At 36.3% G+C, this 25,208-nt stretch overlaps 1 protein-coding gene across 1 annotated transcript in view; it reads right to left on the reverse strand.

The window, feature by feature from the left end:
• POU6F2 (POU class 6 homeobox 2) overlaps positions 1 to 25,208 on the reverse strand; it is a 470,298-nt gene that overhangs the window by 350,153 nt on the left and 94,937 nt on the right. The window contains exon 2 of the mRNA XM_065939812.1: positions 23,120 to 23,291. Within this exon, the coding sequence (XP_065795884.1) occupies positions 23,120 to 23,291 (172 nt within the window). The remainder of the gene's footprint in view (positions 1 to 23,119; positions 23,292 to 25,208) is intronic.

Here is a 25,208-nt window from a genome sequence, read left to right on the forward strand (position 1 = left end):
AAAGTAATGGGTTTTGAATATATGTTAATTTTATTCTTTAATATAATTTATATAATTATAAGATTATATTATTTAGTTCTTAGCAGTGACTACATTTAACAACTGACTCACAATGGTGAAAATATAATGGTTGTTGATCACAGGCCAGCATAAGCTGGCTCCAAAACACCACTAGTGACAGATCTAGACAGATATTCAATTTTTCAAAATCTTCCTTGATCTACTGACTCCACTCTGAGTTTTGAAATCATTAGACTCAAATTGGAAACATTACTCACATTTTAAAGCCAAAATAACTTAATCTAATGCCACTCATGTGATTTACATTTCCTACTGCATAATAGATGTACCAGAACTATATGTCTAATATTCATTATAATTCATTAAAATAAAATATAAATTACTCTACAAAACTTAACAATTCTTTTTAGCAATCCTCTAAAAATACTGGAAGCTCATATACAAGAATTAAAGTTACTTCTCAGCAGATGGAGAGAATGTCTGTTTATATCCATGGTCACATTTTGTCACTATTCATCAGAAAGAATTTATTCCCTTCTAATACCAACTCAGGCCAGCTATCAAAGCCTTGGTTTAACACCAATAAACAGTATTAAAATGGTAGTAACTGTATGTAAAATTATTGTTACTTCACTCAGAAAGTAATAAGAAACAATAAAATTAGGAAACCAAATACACAAAAACTAAAAGCTCCCAGGAAAATAAATAATTTTTGTGTATAACTGTATTCTTGAAATTTTCTTCTAGTTTTGATTGGGAAGTTCTTCTACTAATGTTTTAAAAGAAAACACACTTTTGTTGCAAATTACTGCTTAGAGTATTACTGAAGAGTATATATAACTCCACGTGTTCATGCATATTCAATATACAAAATTCTCCACGTATAGATTTTGTTGGGTTGATGATTTTGCTTTATTTTTATCTAGAAAACAACATTGAAACAAAAGTCTGTGGACAGCTGCTAAAGGCTCGTCTCATGTGGTTATTTTTTTAACTTCTTATTTTGTATGGAATATAGCTGACTAACAATGTTGTGATAGTTTCAGGTACACAACAAAGCAACTCATCCGTGCATTTACATGCATCCATTCTCCCCCAATGAATATTCAATCAGTAATGAATATTCATTGGAAGGATTGATGCTGAAGCTGAAGCTCCAATACTTTGGCCACCTGATGTGAAAAACTGACTCACTGGAAAAGACCCTGATGCTGGGAAAGACTGAAGGCAAGAGGAGAAGGGGACAACAGAGGATGAGATGGTTGGATGGCATCACCGACTCGACAGACTTGAGTTTGAGCAAGTTCCAGGAGTTGGTGATGGACAGGGAAGCCTGGCATGCTGAAGTCCATGCGGTTGCAGAGTCAGAGAGGACCGAGTGACTGAAATGAACTGATTCTCCCCCAAACTCCCCTCTCATCCAGATTGCCATATAACATTGATCAGAGTTTCCTGTGCTATCAGATAGTTCCTTGTTTGTTATCCACTTTAAATACAGCAGTGTGTACATTCATATGGCTATTGTGAGAATAAGAGAAAAATTCCCTTTGGGGGATATATTTATTTTATTTCATTATCTCTCTGAACAAGTGTAAGCATCTCCAGGAAATATTTTCTCAGAGTATATGCCACAGTTGGAAAGTGCCTAGGCTGGAAGAATATGATAAAATATCTGGAGACATGGCATGAGATACCCCAGAGCCTCCCCTGCATCAGTGGTCAAAGAATCAATAGGGTGATATGCAAGTCTGTTAGGATAACATATTGTGCATTGCCATGAACTATCTAGTTGAGGGCTGAGGAAAGGAATAGGGTTGGCCCCTGATAATTTACACTCCAGATGCCCAGTCAAAACTCAACCAGCAACCAGGCTAGGATAGAAGTGGGGATTGTTAAAGAAAACGGAGAAAGGGAAAGAGAAAGAAAACATCAACATAAGGAAACAGCTTCCTTAGACCCTCAACTGCCTCTATACTATACACACTATATGCCAAGACTCTACCAAATGCTTTATCTTCAACTCTCACTACCATGTGAGGTGGGCACTGTGGTTAGCCTCATGTTACAGATGAGGATCACCAATGTTAAAGAACAGTTATGTGGCAAAACTGGGGAAGTGAGCCTTCTTGAGACCAACTTCAGAATCATAGTTCTATCCCACAGTGCTAAAACCATTTGTTCCTACAGATTATACTCTACTCCTTTCTATTTTGCTCAGTGCCCTGAGGGGCTGACTATACACACTATGTCAAAACCTTTCTTTCCCTCTGGCTTCCAGTTGGGTATTGTCAATGGAAGGAGGGAAGAGAGTAAAACTGGGACATTCAGTACCTTGCCGCCCTTCCTGTAGGGTCTTGGGATGGCTGCATCCCTCAAGAGAGGTGGTCCTTTCCAAATAACACTCTTTTTCCAGCTTTTTGTATCTCTCCCTTCCTTCACCCTTTTGAGGTTAACTTTTTCTTTCAGGAAAGGGAGGTAGTATTGGTCCAAGGGTGATGAGCTCCAAGAGTCCAAGAGTGATCACGGCATTGTGTTACTAATCTTGGAGAGGGGGAGACCATTTCTATTATCCTTTGTATTTCCCTACATTCTATCCAAACATTTATAAATAGTACTATTATTATACTTTCCCTAATTTACCTAATCTGATTGTGCCATCTCTTTCCTGCCAGGATCCTCATGAAAACAGCTACTATAATATTTTGCTATGTATAAAACAATTGTTGGTCTTTAGATAAGTAGATGATTCAAAAGAAAACATTTTCCCATCACACCTTTGTTAACATGTCTTATTTGCTCTATCTAGCAATTTCTATGAAAGTTTATAAATAAGGGAAATTTAATACTGATTTTTTTCTATATAAAGGGCTCACAAGAAGCAATAAGAAAAAAGATGGATTTCCCAGGAGTAGTCAAGAAGAAGCAATTCTTCAGAGGAATTACCAATAAACAAAAACCATAAAAAGATTTAAGCTGGATTAGTAATCAAAGAAATGTAAAGTATAAGAGATATCATATCTTACCTTTCAAATTATCTAAGACTTGAAGATAAAAATCAGGTTTGCATAAGGAATCAGAAAATGGACAGTCTCAAGTACTGTTTATGATGTAAAAATTTGCATATTCTCTCTGGAGAGTGTTAAAATATGTATACCTATTAATCTAATAATTCTACTTAATAAGTTAATTAATTACACTAATCAATTCTAAGGACATGATTAAGGATCTAAACAAATTTTTATCTAGAAAAAGTTTCAATTTTAAAAATTGAAAAATATCTAGCTGTCCTGTAATGGATGGTGACACACCCATACGACAAAATACCTCATAGACATTTAAACTGTTCTCATAAAAATGTTTGTTTGTCCAGGAAAATATTTACCATATAGAGCTCCAATACAAAAGCTAAATAAGGAAAAAGCAAACTACAAAAGCATTTTATTTCAGCATTGCTATAGATTACTTGCAGGTCAACAGAGGGTGTATATTCTGGAACATGGGAGCCATGTCCTGGTAGTTTGAAATTTATTCTGAGTTCAATAGGAAGCCACCATAAGGCTTTGTTATGAGAAAAACAATACTCATAATCCTATAAACTCTATATTACTTGAAGTTTGATAACCAAATCCTGATAAACATGTACCTAGAATTTCTGCAAGAAGAAATACTTTGAAGAAGCTAGTCTGTACAGCTATCATCATCATCATCATTGTCATCATTGTCATTGCTAAAGAAAGTCTGGAAGTAGTAGAGATTTAGCTTGTAGACACACCTGGAAATCTACTTTGTCATTAAATTTGTTTTACTGGATTTAAAGGAAGTGGTTTTTAGAAAGTGTGGAATCAATTTTTTATACAAATTCAAGATATATAAAAAAATTTTTTAATTAAAAAAATATGAAAAGGATGTATTCTTCATATAACCTGAAAATTTTTGAGGTAAAACTCCTCAAATGTAGAATGTATTTAATATTTAAATGTTTTTTTAAAAATTATAATCAGATGATTTTCTTATAAATGACAATAGTTATATGAAATGCCTTTGAACATACCAACTTTCTTTCTCCTGTTCATCCTTCTTTAGAATGTCTGATGGTAGACATAAAAGCTCAGAAATGATTTATTATAACTGAAATTTCTATGTGTTATTACCAAAGAGAAATGTATTGGAATTAATATGTTAGGTTTGGGAAATCTATTTTCATTTTCTATAACCAATGGTCTGTCATAGTGTGGACATAGTGGTCTTCCAGATTCTAGCTTCCATCTGCCTCTGATACTCTAAAATAAAACTTCCTTTATTTATTCATGTTTATAGAGTAAAGACTCAGTTTCCAAAATCTAAAGTAAACCTCTTCACCTCTGTGAGAAAAATGAAATTAGTAAAAGTAAGGTAAATTTCAGTAGGATAAACACAGAAATATCTAGAAGATATTCAGATATGCTCATTAAATGATGTAGAAGTTATTCCCCATATAGCCTTGCCTCAAACGAGATCTGATTATTCATTCAGAATGTCTGTTCACTAAATAAGAGGACATTGCCTCCAAAATGCATTTACTTATATTAATTTATCAAAGAGAAAAGAGATAGATGTGCAGAAGTAATATTACCATAGTGATGGCTTTATAAAAAGTGGTAGAAGTGATGCTGCTGATTTCCAAGGACAGGCTAGAAAACTCTAATTTAGGAAAGTCATATTCCACCTGGTGCCCCTATCTATTATCTATCTATCTATTTTGCTTTCTCTCTCTCTCTCTCTCTCTCATTGCTTGCCCCTGGAATTCAACCACCATATTCTGAGGAATTCAACCACCATATTATGAGGAATTCAACCACCATATTATGAGGAAGCCCAGGTCACATGAAGGAACAGATAGGTATTCCAGTCAACGACCCTAGATAAAGTCCCAGACAATAGTCAGGACCAAACACCAGGCATGTGAAAAAACAAGCCTTCATATGATTCCAATCCCTAGTCTTTGAACTGCCTCAGTTGAAACCATGTGGAAGAGAAATGGCCTCTACCAATCACTCACCAAACTGAAGATTTGGGAGCAAAATAAATTTTGTCATTGTTTAAGCTGCCAGGTTTTGATGTGGGTTGTAATGCAGCAAAAGATAATGAGACTAAGCAATCAAATCATTGTAACTAGAGTATTTGCACTTTAAGAATCAAGTGGTACTTTAAATCCAAATTCAGTAGAAGACCCTCAGGACTGGTGCTGGACACTCTGGCTGGGTCTCAGGCTAGACAGGAGGGATGATGGGAAGCAGCTACACAATTTTGGCCTATGCAGTTTCCCTCAAGATCCCCCACCTTGGCTCATTCCAAAGGCAGATTTCAGTGTTTATAATGAACACTCACCTGGCCCTGCCACCTTGTGTCTACTAAAACCTAATTCTTTACTCTCATCCTATCAAGTTACAACTGAGCACAATTCTCTACCTCTGTTCCTTTGCCCATGCTGTTGGCTCAACTTGGCATGCCTTCTCTGTTCTAACTTTGAGAAATCAACCTTAGAAAAACAGCTTATCTAATACAGCTCTGGAGATCATAAGCATAGCAGTGTAAGAGTTCTTTAGTTTTAGGTGACATGAACTTTTTCGCTCCCCCCTTTCCTCTTTGATAACCATGAGTGTGTTTTCTATGTCCCTGAGTATACTTCTGTTTTGTAAATATGTTCACTTATGTCATTTTTTTGAGTCCACATATAAGTGACATCATATATTTGTCTTTCTCTGTCTTACTTCACTTAGTATGATCATCTCTAGGTCCTCACTTAAACAAAAAGAGAAAGGAAGAGAAAAGCCCTTGTCATAAGGGATTGGGGGTAGATAACAGAGTGAAATGAAAAAGCTAATGATCTAGACCTCAGACAAGATGATAACAAAGATTCTTCCAGGAATCAAGGTGGTAAAAACGAGTGACAGTCTCTGGAGTCTCTACCATCTAGAGGTACTCTAGCTGCTTTTCAGACCTGGGGTCACTCAGTTCAAGAGTGATATTCCCAGGAGAGAGCACCTGACCATCTACTTTGAGCACCTGACCGTCACATACAACCTGTTTGTCCAGGAGAAGATAGGACATCTTGTTTGATAGTTCCACCAGGACTGTATCCAACTGGAGAGGAGTAATTTGTCAAAGTAACAACTACACATTGTCCCTCAGTGTCCACCATCACATATGAACCTTAGTCACAATCCCTTATTATTCATTCCTATAGAATTCCCACTTCTCTCACAGAGCATTTCTTACAATGGTAAATTACTAAATTTCTAGACAACCATCACTTCATATTTGAGTTCCCTATCATCTGCAAACTCCATGAAAAAAAAAATTCATTCTAATTTGTCACTGTATTCTCAGCACCTAGGACAACACTAAGCACAAAGGTGCTCAATAAATATTTGTTGACTATGTGAACAAACACTTCTTTACCTTTGTTTTTTGTTTGTTTTGGCCACATGGCAGGGCTTATGGGATCTTAGTTCCCAGACTAGGGATTGAACCCATGGCACCTGCAATGGAAAGGCAGAGTTTTTACCATTGGACTGCCAGAGAAGTCTCTTTCCCTTAGCTTTGTCATTCATTTCTGTTAATACACACACACACACACACACAGAGACACACATTCTTACTTTAGTTGAATAGTGGACTCCTGTGGATAGAGTCTATTTCAACTTAATATTCAGTAAGTATTTACCAAGTGTGGATGATGTCCAGAAACATCCAATTCAGAAGCAGTTCGATTCAAAAAACATTTATCTGACACTTAAAATATGCAGGATCTATTATCTGTCCTCTGGAGGCTTGCTACTCAACAAGGGAGGCAGACAAATGCACAAGTCATTGTATTATGAGGCGAACACCAGAAATGGCTGCATATGAGGTTAAAAAATGAGAGAACAGTTGGAAAGCAAGGGAAGGAAAGATTCCATTGTAATCTGGGAAAGCGGGAAAGTTGGTCCAAAGATTTTTGACCATGAAAAAGGGTGGGCAGCAGACTGGGACACAATAAAGGTTTTTGAATAAATTAACCTCTCAGTGAGTTCATAATGAGCAACTTAGAGATCACATCAAGATAGTAAATGGTTATTCGCACCTCACCCCTTTAACCTAACTGAAATGAAGTGATATTAGTTAATACATGCTGCAAAATAGAGTTCTATAGATTTTTCTCTAAAAGGCTGATATCTGATAGGAAAAAAAGGCATCTCTGAAGGATAAGAAGACCAAGAATCAAGATCTCCTTTCAATGGGTAACATAAAAGCATGGGGCCAATTGCCTTCAAGAATGCCTGATAGTTAGCACGTCTATTTCAATGTTTAAATAGGAAGATAAACTATGAATGCTTAGGGGTGTTTAAGACTATTAGAGTCTTGAGGATTTTGAGAAAGATTTTTAACCACTATGGAACACAAAAGCAGAAAAGTCAGTTAAGCAAGCAAACAAACAAATCTTACCTGGAAAAAGCAATTCTTCTTCTAAACACTGACTTTTAGTTAGGACAAACTAAGAGTGCACCTTAACTTTTATGAAAAAATGAAAAATTGGAAGACTCAGCTATAGGGGGCAGTACTTGATGAAAGTATCTTCTGCGTGGTAGCCAGAAGGGAAAGGCATGGGAGAAGCACATTAGAGCTGGCTGACAGGCTCAGTAAATAAATCTGTACCCAACTCCTGGCATGGCCTGAAGAGGTGAGTTTTCTTCCCTCTGTACAATATAAACCCTGAAATAGACCCAATCTTGTATTAGTTTTCCCAGTAGCATCTTTTCCATGCTGCCATTACCCAGTGGCACAGCAAAGTGGAGACAGACCTGCTTGTTTACCCAGTAAGAAATTCACAGAGGAAACAGTAACAAAAGCTGGGACATGTAAAAGGAAAAATAATCTATACATTCAGAGAAGAAAGTCAAAACTGTCAAATAGACACATTATATATGAAGGGGATGGTCATTGCCACTGGCTTCAAGAAGAGTTTGTCTCTTCTGCTTAATATGAACACAACCATGTACATTAATTCAATCTGAAAGCATGATTTAATATTTTTCAATATCACTGCTTATTTATTGACATGAATTGACACATTAATATGTTGTTTAAGAAATGTCAATAATTTCTGATAAATGTGCAAAATGCATGAATAAATATATAATTAAAAATAAGTGAGGTTACCATGGTAACAACAACAACAGAAATTATTCTCCCTTGGTGATCCTGACCACTCTGGTATCTATAAAAGCAAGTAGGTTTTCTTAATCTCAGCCAAAAGTCTCTAAATATCCTTAATAAAGGTAATACATTTCCCACAAATATGGTTTCAAATGTAAACTTAACCTATTCAAATATTCACAGCAGGTTCAATTCTTAGTGGTATTGCACTGAAAGAGTTTTGAGATTGTTATCTTAGTTTTTGGTTTATTCCTTTTTTAAAAAAAAGTATGAAGAGTTCATTCTTGAATATTAGAAAGTCCTAATTAAACATTGGCTATAAAAATCTCCAAAGCCATGAAGACATCATGGACTTCTATTTGCAGCCAAGTATCCAATACCTCATCAACACACAACTAACATTAGGAGAGAAGTGCTTGACTTTGGAGGCAAAAAGAGTTCCCCACTGGGGTGGAAAAGACTCATAACCTAACTGAATCTACTTTATTTCTAGAGCAGAGATTATAGTCTTCATTTTCAGCTGAAGTTTGGCTTTTGTGGAGAAAGTTAAATTCAAACAGCAGATCTGATCATTCAAAACCCCTGCCTCATCTGATCATTAATATCTGATCCAAAATCTCTACAGGGTCACTTCTAAATATCAGAAAGATACATTTGGTCTAAGAAGTAGAGGAAAGTAACTCCTATTTATTAAACACTCCCATGAGCAGGCACCTAACTTGTTTTCCTTTATGTAATCTTTAACACCCTGAGTGTGTGCTAAGTCACTTCAGTTGTGTCCAACTCTTTGCAACCCTTGGGCTATAGCCCACCAGTCTCCTCTGTCCATGGGATTCTCCAGGCAAAAATACTGGAGTGGGCTGCCATGCCCTCCTCCAGAGGATCTTCCGGACCCAGGGATAGAATCCACATCTATTATGTCTCCTGCATTGGCAGAAGAGTTCTTCACCTCGAGTGCCACCTGGGAAGTCCCTTTAACACCCTATCTGATTGTCATTCAAGCTCTTGTGTTACAGAAGAGGAAACAAGAGACAAAAGTGGCATAGCTCTGAGCATAGGCCAAGAGCAGTGATTTGAACCCTGGTTAACTTTCTGCAGTATCATCTTCCCCTAGCTTCATGAGACTTCAATGGGATGTTTAACTCTCTCTGCAACTTTGCGTAGTTCACCTTGATAAGGTCATATAGGCATCTTCTAAAACTCTCTGAGCATTTAACTGGAGGCCAATGCTATGTTCCTCATTTGGCTACAATGTGGTCAAGGTGGAAAGAAAGAACTGCTTGGCCTGAGAGTGGTGAGTTGCATCAGAGAGAAAACTGTCCACCTCAGAGGAATGCCACCCATAGTCCACCACCAGGCGATCCAGTTGAACTACAAGTTAGAGAAGCATTTGCTGTCGCCCACAGACATATGGTTTCATATCACTTCCCACTGCCAAAATTATTTTTTAAATGTCTATGATTTGAAAGAATCACATACTCTAACTTTTCAAATTTAGAAAAGAGGAGGATATGGAACTGTCCCTCCACCCTTGCTCACCACTTGGCCCACATGCTCTTCAAGATGAAGATCATCAAGTATTGTCCCTTCTAGAAACTGCTCATAATCTATTGTAAGTCTGAATCCTTTCCTGAACAGACTTTGGGAGAAAGCAGTGACTCATGCTCCTAAAGAAGGAAGGGTATTGTCATCAGAAGGAAAGATGCACAGAATCTTTCTCTGGCCAAGAAAATTTTGGGGGCTGATGCTTCCCAGAAGCATGACTCATTCCAAAGTCCTCACAATTTTGGTTGTCGGTTTTTGGATATCTGTTGCTAAGAATTAATCAAATTATTTCTGACAATGGCAAGTTCATTTTCAACTCTTAATAAAGTGTGGTAGGTTTGTATTTTTTGGCTGCATTACAGGCACTCAGTAGGTCCCTACACATGTCATCTCATGTCAACCTCAGGACTTTCCTATAAAGTAAGTACCATCAGTAACTCAGTTAGAGACGGGGAAGCTAAGGCTTCCCTAGTAACTCAGACAGTAAAGAATCTGCCTGCAATGCAGGAGAACCAGGTTTGATCCCTGGGTCAGGAAGATCCCCTGGAGAAGGGAACAGTGACCCATTCCAGTATTCTTACCTGGAAAATTCCATGGAAGAAGAGCCTGGTGGGCTACAGTCCACGGGGTTGCAAAGAGTCCAACACCCCTGAGCGACTAATACACACAAGCTAAGGCTTAAACATTTTAATGTACTGACAGGTAGCAGAGCCAGACTCAAATCCAACCAGCTCACTCCAGAGCCTTGTCCATTATATTACAATGTACAATAAACAAACAAGAATTTTAGAAGGATTGTAAAAGCAGGTGAGGAAAAGATAAACCAACTTCATCTATCCTTTGGATATGACTAAGAGACAATCGCAAAGAATCACATTTGTTTTAAATCATAAGCACCAAACTAATGCAAACACTATGAATGTCTTTGGCCTGAATTACTTCATAATCCTCTCTTCTTTCTCACTTTTTGGAGGTCATATTTTTTCTAAATTCTTAGGTTATGACCAATAAATAACTTCTGGAATGCATAACACTGAAGATTAAGATTTCCTGAAGAGTCTCATGACATGAAGAAGTAAACACAGAATGTCAGGGTATAGTGTTGGTTGTGGGCTATTATCGGTGGGGCCACCCTGTCTTGTTCATTTTTGCATCCTCAGCATCCTGGTAGTGGCAGAACTGGACTAGGTGATTGATTCTCTCTGATGATTCTCCACTGAGTCCTCAGAACACAGCTCCTTTCCACAAAGAGGATACTCACAAATATTTGTTGAATCGATGAATTGACTGTTGAATTTGTTAAAGGCATAAACTGTAAAGAAAAGACTCATATAATAAGTAGAGAGATTATGGGTTTTAACTCTATTATACCATGCCGTAATTACATTGTATATATGCACACCTCCTTTGTTTTCATATGTGAAAGTAGTACAAAGCTAAGAAGGTCAGTTTCAAAACACTTACTGCAAAGAAGAAAAATGTAAGAAATGAAGACACATAGAGTTGATGAAAATTCTTAGAAGTAATTTCAAAGATTTAATATAGAAATGATCCCAGGATATCATGGTTTTGTTTTCATCAACTGTTTTATTTTGAGAGGAAAAACTGGTTCTTCTAACTCCTATAGACTTGCCCCTGGCCCACCACCAAAAATAAAAATAGAATGTTTCTTTGTATGACTTTGTGAGTGTCAAACAGCAAAGGAGGAAATGTGATGAATTTTGACAGAGAATAATAATAGTAACTTTAAAATTCCTTTATTTATTCTTTAGTACCCTCTCCGGAAAAGGGTACATATACTAAGAATGGCATAAAATGACAAATATAATAGCATTGTAATTTCAAAGAGTACAAAATGTTAAAAACTTGATAACCGTTATAAACTAACCTCATAATTACATTTATATTGAAAATGTCATCTTTTATCTTATATTAAATATATGAAATCAATTGTTAAAGTATTTAAAAATAATTTCACATATATATTTCTCTCCTCTGATAGGCAAAATTGTGCTATTTTGCTTTTACATTGCATGAAGTATTTCATTATATAAGCTAATTTCAAATATTGTTATACTAAAAGCATTAAATCATTTTTACGTTCACTTGTTAAATGTTCAAATATGGTTACATTAAAGGAGACAATTTTAGCTTTCAGCCATCTATTTGAAATTTTTAAGTCATCTTTTTTTTTTCTAGGCTGCCAAAAGTGTATTACCAAATAAACTGACAAAATATCTCAGCAACTAACATAAACGTGCAATTTTAATGCCTTCTAATCACACAAATCAATATGAGATTTTTGTGCTTGTGCATGACCTTTTTCAAATTATCCCCCCATTTTGGCTGAATCAGAATGAGTGTGGGCTATTTGATAAAAAACCCTAAGTGTGTGAAATGAGAGCCCTCGCCTCTTCTGCCAGACTCCTCTTGACAGAAAGATGATAGAAGCATCACATCCCTGAGAGAGTAAATGCAAACTGACAAGAGATGAGCCTTTAGATGTTGAATATAATCTTGAATTGTGCTTGAAGTGTCTTATTATCTTGTCTTTTGATGTCTGAAGGGGTGGCTCATTGTTAGAAAAAGGAAAACCCTCACGCATCTTTGCCATCTTTAAAAATTGTTTGGCCTTTAACAACTGCTCTTCCAGAGAATGTCCATTTCTCCTGACAATAAATATGGCAGGTCGTCGGCAAGTGACAAACAATTTACTTTACATGCCACACTTTTATGGGTTTTGAGAGCTCATGTGGAAGTATATTTTAAAAAGCCCAGAGAAATTAGCAGTATTACCAATGTTAAGAAGATTGATATTTGTGGGTATAAACTGATGTGAAGTTACTCGTCCTGGTTATTTCCTGCTGCTTCTGGTTTTATATTTCATGAGTGCCAGATTCAAAATTCAAGTTTTTTATTTATCATTGACTAAAAATAGTCAGGGAAAATAAAAAAGCAATCACGAAATCTGATAGATCCCAGGAAGGAAATGTACTCATACCGATTTCCAGGGCACATGGCACTATTCAGGACAGTATATGCACAAAAATCCTTTTTCTAAGTAGAATACTCAGATCAACATTGAGCTTGCTGAATTTTGCCTTTTATCTCAGACCCTTCAGCACTTTTTAATTTTTGCTGTCCTTCTGGGTACCCTTTGCCCTTCATATCTACCATTTGTCTTGTGATTTTGTTTTAACTTAAAAGTTTAATGATGTTCCCAGTCAATAGGATTCCTTAGCAGCTAAATCACAGTCATGCTAGCTTTCTGTCACCTTGCCAGATTTTGTGAAAGCTTTCAAGATCTTTTCTCAGACCTCCGTCACTCTAAGAATCCATAAGAATTCTCAAAAGGACCATAAACTGTTACAGGGTTCAGGTTATTGTATCATTATAAAAACATATTGATACACTACAGACAAGAAGACAGGTAGCTACCATCCTAGACTAATACAACCATGTCAATGCCATCAGCAATCTCCAATCTGACCAGTTTTTTGTTTGTTTGTTTTAAAGCAGGCAGCTGTAGACATTCATTCCTTTTAAAGTAATCCTTAATTTCAACACTTTACTGATTGTCTGCAGATTCCTATTAAATTGTTGCAGAATTATTATGAGCATGAAACGCAACCAGAGAAGTAAAGAGTCAAGACTAAAGTGAAGAAATAGACTTGTATAGCTGAAAACTTGAGCAATTCCTCAGGTAGCTCTTAAGAATAAAATCTGCCTTAATTTTAGAAGTTAGAATAAGATGAGCTAATCTACATCTAAAACAATGGTGCATGTTGCTTTCCAAAACTGTATGAAAATTTTCCCACAAAAATCAAGTAATCCCTGTCTTGAATATTTACCCCTGCATACATAACAGTGAAGTACATAAATATAATTAAACAGAGCCATTAAAGTGTTAGTTTTATTTGATATTCCTTTCATGCTTCTCATTTTGAAAATTTGATATTTCCTTTTGGACACATTTCTATTCTGCAATGTTTTACTAAATGAAATTAGATATGCTAAAGAAAAAAAATTCAGGTTTGGAAAAGGGCATTTCATCCTACAAACCACTTCTGCATCTGTACACTTTTTAGTATGGGAAAAAAGAAATGTGTTTTCCTATTTGATTTTTTATTCTCTTCTACCCTTGGTTGGTTTTGCAAGAATTCACTGTGCAATAATAATTTTCCATGCTTTTTAAACAGCTTCAGATGTTTGCATTTTTAAATCAAATTAATCCTCAGCCCCTTTCTACTTTAACCATGATGATTCTCTCATGCAATAAGTAACCCCAAACCATTAATTTATAAAAATAGATCTTGCCATATTGGTATGAAAAGACAAATCACCACATATATGGCCATCAAGAACTGAAAAAGGAGATTAATTACACCACACTATTTTAAAAGCAAATGTTTAAAATGTGATTTCTTTTCATGCATCAACCACCCATCATATCTTGCTATGTGTATATGTAAATGTATGTTTAGGCACATGTAATTCTTACAAAAATGTGTAACCAAAATTGTGCTTACTGCCTATTGCACAAATGCCTTTTACTTTAAAAAAGAAAAAGATAAATATTACATTGTAGCATATGTATATCCCACAAGTAGACAAATATTTAAGTTCCCAATATTTAGAATCTTCTTTAGCATGGGCAAGTTTTGCATGTTTTTAAAATCTGTTCCGTATAAATCAAAATATATAGAAACGCCCAAATCTCTTTACTGAATTAAATTGCACAACTTCTGAGAAATCCTGTTGTCTCCTCTGCTCAGTGAATAGCAGCTTCAAAGAAGACACTGGAACTTGGATTACAGCCCAAGTGTGCCTGAAGCAATGCTATAATATAACTAGTTGTCCTTTATTGGTGAGCTATCAATTTTATCTGGAAACAATTTTTTAAAATATACATAGGTATTGGAGAAGAACATTTAAGTGACGTGTGGATACCTTTCTTATTATGATAGAGAAAATACATGCATATTACAAATTTAGCAAGACAATTTGAAGTATCACACAAACACAGGAGAAAGAACAGAGAAGAACACACAGTAGAGAGAAATGCTTTCCATGGGTAGTGTTACAGTCATCCACTGGGCATTCATAGTGCCTTAGAAAGAAAATGCAGGAAAACACAGATAAAATATAGAAGTGATAAGAAAATGGAAAATGTGCATTGTTAATTTAAAACACTGTATTAACACTGATCTTTAAATATGGGTTTCTTGACTTTCACAAACTTTTATCTCACCTGAGTTTTTTTCCCCTCATTAACTGGATGAAATTAAAATAACACAAGATATTTGAAAAGTACATCAATCTGGAAAATACTATTATTTCACAGAAAAAGATAAAGCACTCAGAACACATTCATTACATTGTTTCATTGTTTCATGTCAGGTGTCATTGGTCCATGATAAATGTTCTAAAATTATCTTAATATTTTACCTCATTCTCAGGCTAAACTAGCAGGTTTTAAATTATTCACTATCTTAAGGAATGCAGGTTTCATTATAGAATCCCATTTTCAAATGGTCTTCAGTACAACAAAACTCTTTAAGTCTATGTAGTATATTTAATTATGTAATGATGTTACTTAGTTTCTAATTGTAATATGATCATTTTTTCTCCTATTTTCAAATAGTTTTGATAGCATTACAGTCCTCTAATAAAAGTGACTTATACTATTTTAGCTATGTTGTTGCAGGTATGTTGTTGTTTCATTTTAATGAAAATAAAAACCAGTATGTTCTTGCCACTCTAAGACCTTAAAAGCACTTTAAACAAAAGAATAAGAGAAGTTTGAGCTTAGACTCTCTTTTAAAAACTCAAACGAAATATATATATATATATATATATATATTCATCTAACATCTAGGATTTTTTTTTTAAGTATCAGTTAATGATTAAAAAGAAGAGTTATGTGCCTTGACTAAGGTGATTTTTTAAAATGATCTTTGAGCACTTACTCAAAATGTTAATTTCTATTTCTCTGAGAGTGACAAATTTCTTCAACCAAAAGTGATTCAGTGCTACTTTTCCTGACCTCTGTGTTCACGTTAAAAAGGATTGGTCCATTTTTGATAGCTCACAATAGTGTCACAGTATAAAGTAAGAGATGCAATCAAACTAGTGTGCCCTTGTTTCATATTTGTAGGCAATCTGATTTTTTTTTTAAGGTGGACTATGTTTTTCTTATATCATTTTTTTATTGAAGTATAGTTAATTTAAAATGCTATCTTTGTTTCAAGTGTACAGCAAAGTGATTCAGTTACAAAAGTTATATGTACTCATATATATTTTCTTTTTCAGATTATTTTTCATTATAGATTATTACAAGATATTGAGCAGAGTTCCCTGTGTTATACGGTAGGTCTTTGTTGTTTATTTGTTTTATATACAATAGTGTGTATATGTTAATCCCAAATTCCTAATTTATCTCCCCCCACCTCCTGCTATTCCCTTTTGTAACCATAAATTTGTTTTTTATTTATGCGAGTCTATTTTTGTTTTGTAAATAAGCTCACTTGTATCACTTTTTTAAGATACATTTTCTCTTGATTTTGAGAAGCAGAAGGTGGGAGTTTACATTTCAAACACTGAATCAGGTCAACAGGTTTAATAAACACACCTCATCAGAAGCCCCCAGAATGTCAAAGCCCAAGTAATACTTTATGAATGAATTTTAATATAAACACTACTTGAAGCTATTTTCAAAGAAAAGCCCAGTGTTGATGGATTTAGGACCTCATTCAGGCTCATCACATAGGGTATATGTGCAACTAACTGTAAAATACCATTTCAAAACAAACTATGCTCACTTATTTCCTTCTCAAAGAAAAGACACTGGAAATTTAAATGGGAAAAACATTTAAAAAGTAAGACTGAATTGGCTTTCATAAGAGGACAGCTGAACAAAAACACCAGCGAAGTACAGAACGTAGGAAGGCAATAAACAAGAAAATTTCAGAGCCACTTTGGATATTAAGGAGAAACCCATCCACCCATCCAGTGGAGAATGGCAACTGTCACTATGAGCTTTCTCTAGCTACCTCTGCCTTTGGATATTTTTAAAAAATTTATTAACCTGACAGCAGGAAACTTTACACAGATTGGCCCCTGACAGGGTGCCAGTTTGGTATAAACACTTTGCTATCTTTTTCTTTAGCATAAGAAAATCAAGAAACATGAGAAGTGGAGCCCCGTGCAAATTTGGGCAAATGCACTGGCTCCTCCGACAGCCCCCATTCCCAGGGAGGCCCCAGATAATCAGGAGCAGCCCAATAGCAGAGCCGCATCCTTCATCCTTCCTCCTTCACATCTACTTTCTTTTTAATGTGTGAATGTCTGATGTATTATTAATCCCCAAACATAAACCAGCAAGGTCGCCAATCAAAGAAAATACCTGCTCTCTCACAAATTATCTGTTTACTGTCTAATAACCAGTAAAGTCCACTGCCAAAAGTCACTTATATGTCAGTTTTGAAGTGGGAGAAATATTTATTTGGTCAGTTCTTGGAAAGAATAATATTCTGTCATTAAATCAGGCAATTAGAAAAGAAAACAATCTACCAAAGGGCTGAGTCTTGGGCGCCTGAATCCAGAATGCCCCTCTATTTATTAATTATGACATAAACCAAGCTGTATGAACTACAAAAATACTATAATGTCATGTAACCTTTAAATCAAAACCTCCCAGACATTAAAAATACTAAAAAGGGATCATTCGAAGGGGTGATGGTACAGAGTAATGTAATTTCTAATACTTCATCTTCTTTCCAATTGTTTACAGGACCATTTAACCACAAGGACAACAAACTATAAGCATTCTAGCAATCAAAATGAAAGAAAAAGTGTAAACTTGTATCTGCATTTTGATTCACTAATGTATTACGAAGTAGTAACATCCTTAGATACTGCAATATAGAACTTCAGTCTTTATACAGAGGTCTGACCTCAGTACCATAGGCATGGCAAAGAGATGGAAAAAGAAAACACTGAGAAAGTTCCCACTCAATCTATGTCACATATGGTGCACTTTCGTCCATCACAGTGCCCCATAGAAATGAACATAGTTCATGTAACATAGTGAGAACATGGTGAGAAGTTTGAACATCAGAGACATTTCATAGGAATTTATTTTTATTTCCAAGCTTACACATTAGTTCTATTCAAAGTGGATTTATTTATCAGTGCAGTATATTAATACTTTTTGGTGGGGGGAGGGACATTAAACTTAATTTGTCTAAGCACACACAAGGGACTTTATAAAGAAATACCTTGGTGCAGTAGACTTTCTTAAATGTTAAGAAATGCCCCTAAAGGCGCACTCCCCACTCAGTTATCAGAGAACACCACCACATGGGCTTGTTTGACTATGAAACCAGAATTGATTTTTGACAAATACCTTATTGTGCACCTCACTTACATATGCAAATTGAGGTTTCTACTGGTTTCTTTTAAATCACTGGTTAACTCTAATCTCTGACTCAGATTAGTTGACTTTAAAAGATGTTATTTTAAGGTTTTTCTAGTAAAGCACACTTTCCTCAGTGAAAAACTAGTATTTATTTTCAATAGCCATAATATTGAAACTTTTAAAGATCCAAAGCATGGTACCTATTTTCAATACATCTATTTCTCTAGGGAATTTTCCTTATCAACTCCCAGCTAAATCCCTCTTGGGCTTAAGCCCCATTACTGATTCCTTGGCCCCAGCCTATTTTATCAGAATATTATAAATATCAAGACATTGAAATAAGTTTAAATAAAGTAACAGAGTGATGCCATGATGAAGGTCTTCACTAATGCACAGGCGAGAGGCAGCTTTACCACAAAGCGCAGTTCTTATAACACCCCACCAATGACCTCCATGCTGACCTGCAGAGACCACTGTCTCAAGGCGTGACAGACAATTTAGTTCTTTATCCTTTTGTCATTGGAAACGACTCCACTACCATAAATTCTAATCAAGTCAAACTGGATGGCAACTTAAAAAAAAAAAAATCTCCTAATGCATGTTTCTATGAGAAAGATAACAGAAAGGAAAGGAAAAGAAAAACCCCATAGAGAATGTATTCTCTAGGTTAAGAATCACTGACCCAACTTTCAATCCTTTTGCAATAGTTCATAAATAAATGACACTGAAAATACCCACCTTTATAAGTATCATTGCATGCAATTGCTTTTAACCTAAAAACCCACGCTATCATAAGAGAGAACCAACTACCAATTTTTATTTCAGGTACAATGTTTTTAAATGTTTTTGTTTGTTTGTTTATGTCTCAGCTCAAGGCTTTAGAGCTATGTGCCCACTTCCCGTGCAGTGGGTATAAGTAAGCAACTAACCCAGCCACCCAAGGTAGTTGGGACTGCAAGAAAAGCAATCATAAGGTTTAACTTGAAACAATAAAAATATTCCCAGGAGGAAGACTGTTAATAAATCATCTTTCAAATTTCAAATATATATGAGAGAAAATATTTAGGGCATGTTTTATATGATCTCACTTCTGCTGCTGTGACTGCATGGGAAAACTTTAGTACAGATATTTTTCTAGGGATATATATTATTTTTATCCTTTCTGGGGCCATTTTCCTCACCAAGTTGTTGATGCTACCATTTGAATTTTAGCATCCAACTTGACTGAATGTGGAACATTGAATTCTTGATGGGCATAACTAAAAACGAAGCACCACATTGACACAAGTGTTATAAATGTCACTAGAGAAACACAGCAACCTCTTCCCTTTGAGATTGTTTGCCAAAGGCCAGTTTTGAGAGTGGTTTCGAATATGGACATCACTCATCACATATTAAATGACTGGCCCTGTGTGGCATCACTCATCTGATCATGAAGCTGAAACACAAGGAGACACAGAACCAGATTCTCTGATAATACTTCCTGATGTGCAAGTCTACTCTTCCTCCATACTGTTTCTACGGCTCAGAGCTTAGCATAACAAAGCCAGAAACTGAAGAGGGAAGACCTATTCCACAGTCTTTACAAGAACAAATAATGCACTACTTAATGATATCACAGAGAACGAGCTAACCACATGTTTCTCAATGAAATGTGAATTTATCTCTCCTAAGTGTACTTTAGTTTCCATGGCTGTTCAAGTTAAGCAAAACATTACCTCTGATGTAATTACTTTATAAAACACAAGGGTCCTTTTCTGAACTTTCTCCTTAGGCTGGCATATGGCCGCTGGTTGCTCCTTCTGGAGTGCTGAGACGCTCAGAGCACTGAAACAGTCTGCACCGTATGTTTCCCTTTGGGTGCTGTGAAGTGCAGAGGTGCAATTTAAGGAGAGGCATAAAAGGCCCAATGGTTCCTGGAATTTCCTTTGTTTATCCATAGAGGGCATCTGTATTAGCCTTTCTCCTGTACTTTTGGGCTGAAGGTGTCATACTGCGAGAGAAACAGACTTGTCCTCTGGACTGCGAATTTAACAAGACACAAAACGAGGATGGAGCTCCAAAGAACTCTATTTATACTGAAATTTCGGTTACAATAAAAAATGGAACTTATTGTCTCCTGTCAGTAAATGTCTCTCCACAAAAGTAAACAGATCATAACACAAAAAAATTGTCTTAATCTTCTCCTTTCATTCCAGAAGCTTGGTTTTCAAAAATACAAGGAACATGCTATAAATGAAGCATGGTTTTAGAGAATAAGTTAGAAAATCATTGTTTAGAGATAAACCTGGATGCTCTCAGTTATTTAGGAAGAATGCAATTCTCCATTACCAAGAGAAGAGTATAATCATAATCATATATTAAAAATGAGAAACTTGAACATACTCTGGTCAAATAATAATCGTCCATTAAATTAGTATCAGTTAAGTGTTGCCAAAGTTGTGAAAAATTCTGAAAGAGTTATACTAAAAAGTTTTAGCCAGTTACATAAACTGGAATTCCTAATGCTAAGTCCCAATAATATTTAAAGGTGAGAGCAGAACAAACCTAGTAGCTAAAGAAACCTGCAAGAACATTGAGATAATAAATGGCAAGATTATTGTTAAATGAAATGGACAGGATAAATATTCAATTTAATTTTCCATCTATCAGAATTTCACAGCAAAATCAGTTTGGAAAAAAAGGCATCCCTCTGGGGTGCTTTCTAGTCTGTCTGTCTCACATTCAGTTTTTTTAAGTTTTCAAAACTGCTCATCTACTGGTTTCTACTTTATCTAATAGAAAGTGGAAAATATTCACATTGTGTTTAAAAAGCACTCTAGAGATCAAATAAAATTAAGTGAATAAACAAGATATATTAGATATAAGATGTAGATTTTGCAGGGTTCTCAGCCACAGACTCAGAAGGTGAGCATTCCAAAAAGTAAAGACGAGTATCATCTAAAACCTACTAAGATTTTCAAACTTCACTATGATTCTTCAGTTTACTCCATAAAGATTCCACTTAAAGAATATATTTTCAAAGAAATTTTCACTCAAATTTCTTTGATCGCCCACCCATCTTGGATTTTTTTTTTAAAGCTTATTTCTCTACACACCACGCCAATCAGTAAAAGGTGACATAACAAATCTATGACAATTTTCAACACTGGAAAATCTAAACAAATGTTGAGAAGTCAAAGTAACTGCTTTACTAGGAAAAAAAAACAATTTGGGGTTTCAAGTCAAAGTCTACAAAGAGCATTTACTTTTAAAAAACACATGCAAAGTTGAAGAACACATAATTCATTATCTGCAGTTATGTTGAATTCATAATTGATTATATTTTAAAAGTCAAACTGCTTGGTATTAGTATATTCAACATCAAAGAACCTGGAGCCCGACTTTGGCCTTCCTGTAATTTACAATTTTATCTGCCTTCTCTCACTAACCCCTTGAAATGAAATGAGTATTTTAGGACATAACTCTTCCTACACAGATAAAAACTTATACTACAACAAAATATTTCTTGAGAGTGAAAATGCTAAAACCTTAATGCCTAGGTATGGAAAATTTATGTCAGAGATGAAACTGCTGCTTTTCCAAGAAAGGGTCATAGGACCAAATTTCTTGTAACTGGCATCTATTATACTCTTAAGTATAAAACAGCATTTTACCACCAGAAAATCTGATACAGAAAGTTTCTCTGCAACACTCCTCTAATGTTGGATTGAGTGAGTATTTAAAATCAGATGAAAGCTCGTCTTTTGAAGCTGGCCTGAAGTTGCCAAACTATCTCAGGTGCTTTCTTTCTATAGTTTTGCAATTTTCAGCTTATCTTTTTAATTGAATTAATAACTTTCTTAAAAAAGTAGTCTATACCATGATGCTGTGTTTCTTGAAAATTCAGGCACTTGACTGTTTTTTAACTTGTTCTCTGCGTGATCTATATATATATACATATCTCAGGTTAGTATGTGTTATATATGTGCATATATAATATATATTTAGTGTCATAAGTATATAAACACTTGGAAATAATTGAAAGCAAGTGTTTCAGGAACAAGTGTTCTGAAAACCTAATGTCACTCTATCCTATAAAGTGCTTCTCCAGCAGAGACATCTATCACCATCCATCACTCAGTCACACACCTCAACACAGCCTGGTCCCCTTTCTGATTAGAGATCACAGTTGCTTGAGTTGGCTTACAGAGTGTCATCTGTTTGAATGACAGATGTCTTTGCTGGAGTGGCACTCTGCTTGTTCTTGTTTTGTTTACGAAACAAAGATTTCTAAAAAGGATCTGGGCTGCCTCCACATTTAGGACGAGGCTGTAAACATCTGTTAAACGGGAATGGCTGAGGGGAGGGATGCCATGGACCTATTTTCTTGCCTCATCACGCTTGTAAAAGAAGAGACGTTCATTCTAATTGTGATTACAAAATGTTATGTCTTTGAGCCATACCAGGAGCCACCTTTGTTTACCTGCAGAGAATGACCAGTATTGATATTTTTTCAGTTCCCCTCTTTGGTCTTTTGACTACAGATAATAACTCTTTACTCTCCTTCCCCTTAACAAAAGGCGGCGAAGCAACCCGAAACCGAGTCGATATTTATTCAATAAACGTTAACCAATTCTCACAATGGAACTGATTTCCTGATGATGATTTTCATCTTCTTTTTTTCCCCCCAGTGATTTCTAGCCTGGGGACGCTAGCAATATCTGACCAGTCCAAAGGGGCAGGAGGAAGTTGCTGGTCGGAAAAAGTTTGGAGGACACCCTCCCAGCCAGCCTGGCATCAGCTGGGGTGGCTCAGCCCCCTCCAAGATGCCAAGATCCTCTTTGGTACTTAGAAGAAAATTGAATGAACAACAGGGGGAGGGGAAAAAAAAAGAAAAAAGAGGAGGGGTGGGGGTGTGGATGGCTCTTCCGGACACCATGGTAGGAGTGAAATGAAATACCTAGACAGACTTACCGAAGAGCTTGCTGGGAGTGTCCTCGCTGTCATTTGATTCCACGGGCGCAAGCAGGGGCTCATTCAGCTCGCTGTCTGAAGTAGCAGCCTTGTCCTCACCTCTCAACTCCGCATTCATTTCACTCCGCACTGACAGCAAGGGCTTACTGACTTGTCCAGCTATCATTGGATCCTAGGATGGGGGAAAAGAGTGCAGGGGAGGAAAAAAAGTGGCCGCTTGAGTGTGTGCGAGTCCTTGCCTCCCTCTCCTCTTCTCTCTCTCTTGCACACACACACACTCCCTCTCTCCCCTCTCTCTTATCTCTGACTGCTCCCGCTGTTATTGCTGGCTGCAGTCAAGTGAAGAGCTATTACAGATCCGAGTTCTCCATTCCTCCCCACCCTATTAAAGCTCAACTACCATGAGAGAGATGCAGGAGGCTTCCGAGAGGGAAAAAAAAAAGGAAAGGAAAAACTTCTTTGAAAGCAACCTAACCAACACAGCTTTAATTGTGGGATGTGCTTTTGTGCGAATGTTTTTACACCTTGTGCAGTCTTGAATGCAGGAAGAGGGTGGGGGGAAAAGTGCGGGGTTTCTACTTCGGCAACAGACTCAAAGGAAGGAGCACCCTGGGGAGGACCCATGGGCTATTTTAGGAAGCCCTCTCCCTGGGGGAGAAGCAATTAAACCCTATCCCGAGAGCAGAAAAAAAGAGACAGGGAGAAAAGAGTCCTCCAAAGGCTTTCAATGGAATGAAAGAGATTTCTTATGTAAATTCTAGCAGTACCTTTAGAAGTTGACTTGGCTGGTCCCAGATTTGGGACTGCAGCTGACCCCAAATCAAATGAACATTTGAAAGCAAACAACAAAAGAGATGAAAATTGGTTTACGGTTTCTGAAAGGAATTGGAAAAAAAAATACTTACAAACTCTGTTCAACAATTCGGATACCTAGAGCACCCTATGCCCAGAGCATTAAAGAAAAAGAAAACAAAAATCACCTCCGAAAAGGCAAACTTTACCCCCCAGTATTTTAAATCTGCTTTATCTTCAGCTCATTAGGAGGGCATTTTAGTTTCAGCAGTATTTTCCAAGGGAAGCCTTTTATTCCACTTGCTAACTAAGACGCATGATACTGTGGTGGCACCGATATCGGATGCAGAAAAGCCAGCAGTGCCCCTTTTGCGTTATCTGGGAGCTATTTATTGCCAAGTTCATGCCTAAATGGTTCCCGAGCAGGAAACAGGTGACCAGTGCCAGAGCAGGTGGGGCCACACGCTCCCTGTCCCATCACTACATTGGTTGCGGTTTGCCTGTGGTTATTTTTTTTTAATGTATTCATGCCTGAAAAGTGAATTTGATATGACACATGATAATCTATGAAAATGTTAATCAATACAAATAGTTTAAGCTGTCATCAAATGCACTTCTTTAGTCAATACTCATACCACAGAAAACAATGTCACTGTCACCAGGGCTTAATTTGCACAGCACTTAAATATTGGACTCTGTGCATCAATGCACTTCTTCTTCAAATACTGTAGGTAAACACATTTTCTCCCTATTTAAGGCTGAAGCACTCAGCACGCATTTAGCTGAGCTGAATCCTCCCTTTTGAATACCTTGATAGGTCCACTGGAGGGCAAAATTAATACTTAATTGAATCTCACAGTCATCAAAATAATCAATACTTTTTTATTATTTATTCTTTACAGTCTGTTGACTGTTTCAAACCTCTGAGGGAATGGTGGAAAGGATTCATGGCTTTGAAACACTGTCATTTAACAAGGTAATTTTCAGTGGGGCATTAGGGGTTGTGAAACATATAATAAAACAAAAATGGTGGCTTATAATAGGAAGAAAGAAAAGAATTATATTTCTGCCATCTAACAAAACAGGATAAATAAAAAAGCAAGTGCAGAGAGAGGGAGAAAGGAGGGGGACAAGGGAAGCGAGAAAGACTGGCTTTTGAAGGGTTTTATCATATCAAGAGCAGAGCCGAGCTTTCATAATGCTGACATTTCTCATCCTGACAATCCTAAACAAGTGGAAAGGATGAGATCGCAGATATCATCTTTCATCACATTCCCCAGCTTAAGAACCAACATGA

Source organism: Muntiacus reevesi, chromosome 6 (genome assembly GCF_963930625.1).
Source record: "Muntiacus reevesi chromosome 6, mMunRee1.1, whole genome shotgun sequence".
Classification (NCBI taxonomy): domain Eukaryota; kingdom Metazoa; phylum Chordata; class Mammalia; order Artiodactyla; family Cervidae; genus Muntiacus; species Muntiacus reevesi.